The following is an 8,098-nucleotide window of genomic DNA, read 5'->3' as shown; positions in this document are numbered from 1 at the left end:
ATCAATATGAGTTAAAATTTACCTACCCCTAAGTACAAAAATGAATAAATAATAAAACCTATAAATGAACTTTTCTTTTTTCCTTTGTTGTCATTTAATGAGCTTTAAGGGCTATTTGACTTGATTGAAACTTCAATAAGAAGTGTTATTTGAGTAAATTATTTTTAAAATGTTGTAAGAAGAAAAAAGAAATGAAATGTTAAATTAAGAAAAAAATATTTTGTTAAGGTAATATTTTATACATTAATTTTTATTAAATTTATATTTAATTAATTTACTAATTGGATATTCATAATTTTTATTAAAATTATGAAAATATAAATTTATGATACATTAAAACTTAATAAATATCCTCTAATAAAAAAATCACAAATGTATAAAATTTATACATATAAATTATAAGCATACATGGATGAATAAACAAAAAATTAAATTCATTAAACTCAAACCATAAATTTTAAAATAAAGAAAAAAATGTTAAACTAAATTTTGATTAAAGGGTCAAGTAAAAGTTTTGAAATTTTAAAATCTTAAATTTAAATTTTATTGTGTAAGAATTTTAATGTTTAATTAAATAATTAATTATTTATTTATTTATATAATAATTAATTATTGAATTGATTATATGAAACATAGGAGTTAAAGCTGTTATTGCAAAGTTAATACAAAGAAAAAAAAGTGAAAGAAAAGAAAGTAGAGTTTTAAAATGCTGTCACCGTCAGTTTAAAAGAAAGAAAAAACAAAATCAAGTGAAAGAAGAGAAGAAAGTGGAGTACGGCAGGGCAAGGCTTTACTATGTTTCCAAGCCTTCGGCCTAATAATTAAAGAGTTTTGAAAAAAAAATAAAAAATTTGATTTTAAATTAATTTTTTTATTTATATTAAAATTTTATCCTCTTGATGTAATAAAAATTTTTTAATATTAATAATTTGATAATTATATAGTAAAAATAAATAAATAAATTTATTAAAACTAAAATTTAGCTGCATTAGTTGTTAAAAGTACTTTCACTTGAAATTACAATTTGTAATCTCAGCTTTTGATTGTGTGAAAGCTACTATACGCTTCTCACATAAGTTTTTTAGACATTCCCAAACACTTTGTTTATGGCTTTTAAGTTGAGTAACTCTTAAAAAAATTGGCCAAACAGTCACTTAGAAATTTATCCATTTAAACCAATGAGATTTTCATTTAATGGTAAAGAGAATATCTTAAAATTTTGAGATTTTAAGTTTAAATTTTATTATGTGTAAGTTTGGTTATTCGGTGAACTTAAATTTTATTAATTAATTATTTAATAATTAAATAATTAATTATATGGACATAATACTTGATTACGAGTATAGTTTTTTAAAAAAATTATTTAGTTAAAGCATTCAAATATTTGATTCCAATTAAAAATATGAATGTTAATAGATATGGTATGAGATAAGTAAAATATTCTTCATTTCTATATCTGATTTTTTATATTAAATAATCCTCATACCTATTTCTAATGGCTATGTCAAATATATCATCATCCCCGTTTTACAAGTATTTAATAAGTACGGATAATTTTTATATTTTTAATTTTTTAAAAAAATAAAAAATATTTTTTAGCTTCTTTATTTTATTTTGAAAATTTTATATTTTTGTATAAATAAATATTAATATGTGTTTTAAATAAAAATATATTAATTTTAATTAATTTAAAATAAAATTTTATATTATTAACTAAGAAATTTATTCTGTTTTTAAAACCACTCACATTATCGACTCTAATCTTCAAAATTTAATACTCATCTTTGTTGGATAAAAAATTATATTCCCTATCAAATTTAGATTAGATTAATATCTCTAATTAAAATCTAAACATAATTCAAATATTTAGCTAGATACATGTTAGGAACTTATTTACAATTTGTGAAATTCGTGTTTAACATGGATGAAATAAAAATAACATTATCCAAGTTTTGGGAAAAAAAAACTTTCAAAATATTATTACAAAGATTGAAAAGAAAAAGAATAATTAACCAAAAGTTAGCTCCGTTGATATGATTTATATATTCTAGTGATAAATTTGATTTATGCATTTTAGTAAAAAAAAAAATAATAATAATTTATCTTAAAATAAACAAAATTGATCCAAATTTAAAAATTTTATTTAATATATATGAAACTTGAATGTAGTTAATCTCAATTTGATTATAAAAACTAATAACTCCTAAGATAAGCTTAATTAAATTAAATTTTAAATAATTTAAAAAATTATTTAAAATTATTTAAAATCTAATTGATTTGATGTTAAAATTTAATAATTTAAATTTAAATAAATTTATATTCAAATGACAAATTAAAAGTATTCAAATTTAAAATGACCTCGATTCAAAATAATCCAATCTAAACTTATTTAATTCGTGTAATTATCAAATAAAATTTTATCCTATAATTTTAGGATTGGAGGAACCTACTCCCGAAGTTGTTGATTAAAAAAAGAAGGGTTAGTTGATGAATATTAGTAAAAAAAAAGCCACTGCATTGTAATTCGGTGATGCATCGAGAAAATCAAGAAGGTTAAAAAAAAAGGAGTTTGTCCTTTATCGTCCCCAAGAGAAAACGAAACAGCTAACACCAAGTCAGAGGTCCACCGACATACAAACAAAATAACTCTACCCCCCGCATGTGCCCAAACCAACCACAGGCTTCCCACGTGTGACTTCATTTTTAAAATTTTTAAGTTTTAATCCAAAAAAATTCAAGAGCTACTCAACTAATATATACATTAGATCCCAGAATTATCCTTTTTATGTTATATTTATTTTATATTAAATATATGTAAAATAAAATTTGTTATGTTAAATTATATTTAGAAATTAAATCTAAAATATATTTTTTATTTTTATTAAATTTATATATAATTTTTATTAAAATTTTAAATTGATTTATTTTTATAAAATTTTTATATCTGCTTAAAATTATTATATCTTTCTTACTAACATAAAATAAAAATTAATTAAGAAATGGTGGGTGAAAAAAAAATAAAGAAATGGTGAAAAGACAAAAGTTGGTACTGAGTAGGTCCTTAGTTTTCTTCATAGATAGATTCGGTCTTTTCAACAGATCCTTCAGTCTCGTATTCCTAAGCCTGCTTCACTCTTCACTCTTCACTCCCATATGGTTTCACTTTCTTTTGTTTCAAAACTTTCAAATAAAAATTATATAATATAAAAGATTTTCCATTCTTGCACCTTGAAGAAAGTTGGTTCTTTTCTTACATTCTTACAAAGGTACATCTTTTTTTTTTAATGCAAAAATAAAATCCTTTGGTAAGATTGTTTTTGTGGGGTAGGTTTGAGTGGTTGTTCAAACTTTGAAATTGTGTGTTTTCTTTGTTTACTCTTTTAAGTTATATGTAATAATATCAATAATGCATGATTAAGACATATCTTTTCTCTTTTCTTTTGTTACTTGTTTCTTGTGTTTGGTTTAATGGGTTTTCTTGCTTTAGATCTGTTTCTGTTTTTTCTTGTGCAAAATGCACAATCATTGTCATATTGTACATTCTGATAAATGATTCAGTTTTAATGCTGTTTGGTTGCTGAAAAAAAAAAGTTTTTAAAGAGTCTTCAAGTTTACATCACTTTGGCTTTTAACTGCATTAAATGGTACCCTAATAATGATTATTGACAATAAAAGTGACAGCTCATGGAAACTGTATGAAATATGTTGTTTTCTTCCTTTTGCTCAGCATCCAGATGGAGGTGATGGGTTATAATTCTTGCTCATAGTTTTTGTTCCTTTGATTTTGCAGGTTTTTGTGTTTCAAGTTGAAAGCTTTCCTAGAAGTGCCTAGTGTTAAACTGTTAGTCAAAAAGCTATAATCTTTTTATCCTTTTGTCTTCCTTCACTTATTTTTATTCTTCCTTAGTTAGAGATTTGAACCTTCAGTACTCAAACTGCCCCCTGCTTTTGCCTTTTTGAGCTTTGAACTGTTAATGCTGTAGCAGTTAAGTTTTTGGTGGCCCTGTATCAAAATTCTAATTTTTTCTGATAACCCTTGTTGTCTCTTGCAAAACTGTTGAGTGTTCTTTAGAAGAAAGATGCAGAAGCCTCCACAATCAGTAGACTTTGCCCTGAAGGAAACCTCGCCCAACATTGGGGCAGGAGCTATCACGGGCGATAAGCTTTCGTGTACCTATGATCTCGTTGAGCAAATGCAATACCTCTATGTTCGAGTTGTCAAGGCGAAGGATTTACCTGGAAAAGATGTTACTGGTAGTTGTGATCCCTATGTTGAGGTTAAACTTGGAAACTACAAGGGAACTACCAAACATTTCGAAAAGAAGAGCAATCCTGAATGGAATCAAATATTTGCTTTCTCAAAAGAAAGAATTCAAGCTTCTGTTTTAGAAGTGTTAGTGAAGGACAAGGATGTTGTCATAGATGATTTAATAGGCAGGGTTATGTTTGATCTCAATGAAATTCCAAAAAGGGTTCCTCCAGACAGCCCACTGGCACCACAGTGGTACAGATTGGAAGATCGAAAGGGTGATAAAGCGAAGGGAGAGCTCATGCTGGCTGTTTGGATGGGAACTCAAGCAGATGAGGCATTTCCTGATGCATGGCATTCAGATGCTGCACCGGTTGGCCCTGATGGTGTTGCAAACATCCGATCAAAAGTGTATCTTTCCCCTAAGCTTTGGTATGTGAGGTTGAATGTGATTGAAGCTCAAGACTTGGTACCTAGTGATAAAAGCAGGTTCCCTGAAGTTTTTGTGAAAGCTGTTCTTGGGAATCAGGCTTTCAGAACTAGAATATCTCAAAGTAAGACTATCAATCCAATGTGGAATGAGGACTTAATGTTTGTAGCTGCTGACCCTTTTGAGGAGCCTTTGGTTCTAACTGTGGAAGATAGGGTGGGACCAAACAAGGATGAAACCTTGGGGAAGTGTGCAATTTCTCTGAATGTTGTGCAGAGAAGGTTAGACCATAAACCTGTGAACAGTAGGTGGTACAATCTGGAGAAACATGTGATTGTGGATGGAGAGAAAAAAGAAATAAAATTTGCCAGTAGGATTCACTTAAGGATCTGTTTAGAAGGAGGGTATCATGTTTTGGATGAATCTACACACTACAGTAGTGATCTTAGGCCAACAGCAAAACAATTATGGAAACGCAGCATTGGAATTCTGGAGCTGGGTGTTATAAGTGCTCATGGGCTGATGCCGATGAAAACAAAAGATGGACGAGGAACTACAGACGCTTATTGTGTGGCTAAGTATGGGCAGAAATGGATCCGGACACGGACAATTGTTGACAACTTTATGCCAAAGTGGAATGAGCAATACACTTGGGAGGTTTTTGACCCATGTACTGTCATTACAATAGGGGTTTTCGATAATGGTCATATACATGGGGAAGCTGGAGGGGCAAAGGATGCAAGAATTGGGAAGGTAAGGATTCGGCTTTCTACACTTGAAGCTGATAGGGTCTATACTCACTCGTATCCTCTTCTAGTGCTACATTCTTCAGGGGTTAAGAAGACAGGTGAAGTTCAGTTGGCTGTGAGGTTCACCTGCTTAACTTTGATTAACATGCTGCATATGTATTCACAGCCACTGTTGCCTAAGATGCACTACATCCATCCATTGTCTGTGATTCAGCTTGATAGCTTGAGGCACCAGGCTATGCAGATTGTCTCAATGAGGCTGAGCCGGGCTGAGCCACCATTGAGGAAGGAAGTTGTGGAGTACATGCTCGATGTTGATTCACATATGTGGAGCATGAGGAGAAGCAAAGCAAACTTCTTCAGAATTATGGGAGTTCTAAGTGGGTTGATTGCAGTTGGAAAATGGTTTGATCAAATCTGCAATTGGAGAAACCCTCTTACAACCATTTTGATTCATATCCTTTTCATTATATTGGTTCTTTACCCTGAGCTAATACTTCCCACAGCTTTTCTCTACCTTTTCCTAATTGGAATCTGGAACTACCGATGGAGGCCACGGCACCCTCCTCACATGGACACACGGCTCTCTCATGCTGATGCTGCCCATCCTGACGAATTGGATGAAGAGTTTGATACCTTCCCCACTTCTCGGCCTTCGGATATTGTCAAGATGAGATATGATCGTCTAAGAAGTATAGCAGGGAGAGTTCAGACGGTGATTGGCGATTTGGCAACTCAAGGGGAAAGGTTTCAGTCTCTGCTAAGCTGGAGGGACCCGAGAGCAACCACTCTATATGTGACGTTCTGTTTGATCGCTGCAATTGTTCTTTATGTTACACCGTTCCAAGTTGTGGCCCTCCTCATAGGCCTTTATGTCCTAAGGCATCCCAGGTTCCGCCACAAACTTCCATCTATTCCTCTTAACTTCTTTAGGAGGTTGCCTGCAAGATCGGACAGTATGTTATGAGCACAACCAACCATTATATGTTACGCCTTTTCATTGAATGTCTGGTTATGCAAATATCGAACTAGGGCAAACGAAGCGGTACTTGGAGTTCTTTAGTTGTCGATCAATGCGTGGTTTTGTTATAAATTGTAATGTCTAATTTTCATGCGACTGTAGCCTCGTTTATGTTTTCTATCAATCTGTTGTCCTTATGCTGTCAATTTCTAGATTTCAACTTCACCATAAGATATGGTTTCGATCTCATCCCAAATGATGTAAGCTTATTCTATGTGAATGGTAACCAGATGACTCTCAAACAGGTTTTTTCTTTTTGTTTTTAGATTGTGTGGAGGGATTTGACCCGTCTTTGAGTAAGGGGATCCTGCATTATCGACCGAGTTAAATGTTTAGCAGTTTAGGTGCACCTCTCTGACATGCAGACTTGAGTGGCTTGGCATCAACTAAATTGAGAACTCAAAAGGTTTCCATGAACTCAACCAACCGGTGTTGCTTTTATTGATCTCCATTAAGCTGATGCCTTAATTTATTATAGCGAGACTAATTTGGCTTATGGTATCATGGTCGTGCAGATCTGTTATGCCTCAAACATTACTATTCCACAGGGACTTCGATAATCTAATTATTTATCCCATTTGCTTTTAAAATTCTTCTGCTTTACTAGCAGTTAGTCTGCTTTTCCTTATCTTTTTTTTTCACTCAACAGTAATGAATTGGTAATACATTCAAAGATGCTAAACAAAAACGAAGCTTACGCAGTCAAATGGCAACTCCAAAATGAACTAAAAAAATTGAGCAATATCAATGAAGAAGGGTGTCTTATACAATTGTCTAAATTCTTGTTTAGCATCAGTTCATGGTCCCAAACTATAAAGCTCACAATTAACTTTAGTATTTGAATCCTCCACGGAAAGCATGGAATATGAACTTGATAAAACCCCATTTTATTCATGGTGTCTTGTTCCCAACTTTTTTTTTCCCTTTCCATGTTTTGCTTTTTAAGGATATACATATACATTGAGAATATAAACCCTCAAAAGTGAGGGAGATGAAAGGGATATTCTATCACTTGGGCCCATGAATTAGAGCATGCCTAGTTTGCCATATATTTATTTTTCGATATTATGTTCTAATGAACACGATAAGATAGCTTGTAAATAAATTAAATTTGATTTAAAATTTAATTAAATTAATTTAAATAATTATCTTAAACAAATAACATTTAACGTGTTTTTAATTTAAATTTTAATATTTATAATTTTTTTTCTTTAAGTTCTGATTCAAGATAATTTATTTTTATAGTATCAGACAATTAACTTAAAACAAATTAATATTTTCCTTAAATAATGTTCCCATGTTTTTTTTTTTTCCAATTATTTTCAGGGTCTGAATTTTTGTTTTCTTTTCCAACAAATTCTATTTTACTCACCCAGCTAGACTATTGGTCCTTCAATTGTTATGAGGTTTCCTGAAACGATAATTTATTTGATACAATTAATTACTCAACTTCCCTGTTGAGTAATTAACTAATGAGTATAGTTTTTTTTTTTTTTATCAAGTTACATATTAAAAGTAATATAATTAAATATTTCAATATATATTAAAGATTATAATAAAAAAGAATTGTGAAAAAATCTAGAATAAGTCATAGACTCAGAAGAAACAACAATCAAAAGCAAAGAGCGGTTACACTCTGATGCTCAAAT

The 8,098-nt window shown here is 30.5% G+C and overlaps 1 protein-coding gene across 1 annotated transcript; it reads left to right on the top strand.

Moving 5' to 3' along the window:
- Nucleotides 1–3,073: 3,073 nt before the first annotated feature.
- Nucleotides 3,074–6,700, top strand: LOC111304009 (multiple C2 domain and transmembrane region protein 5). The gene is made up of 2 exons (XM_089742835.1): nucleotides 3,074–3,266; nucleotides 3,791–6,700. Exon 2 carries the CDS (start codon nucleotides 4,080–4,082, stop codon nucleotides 6,393–6,395), a length of 2,316 nt encoding a protein of 771 aa, XP_089598961.1. The 5' UTR covers nucleotides 3,074–3,266; nucleotides 3,791–4,079; the 3' UTR covers nucleotides 6,396–6,700.
- Nucleotides 6,701–8,098: the final 1,398 nt, after the last annotated feature.

This window comes from Durio zibethinus, chromosome 13 (genome assembly GCF_047325235.1).
Source record: "Durio zibethinus cultivar Kanyao isolate XHJ-2024 chromosome 13, ASM4732523v1, whole genome shotgun sequence".
NCBI classification, from domain to species: Eukaryota; Viridiplantae; Streptophyta; class Magnoliopsida; order Malvales; family Malvaceae; genus Durio; species Durio zibethinus.
The sequence above is the reverse complement of the archived record's forward strand: the minus strand, read 5'-3'. Positions and strand labels throughout refer to the sequence as shown.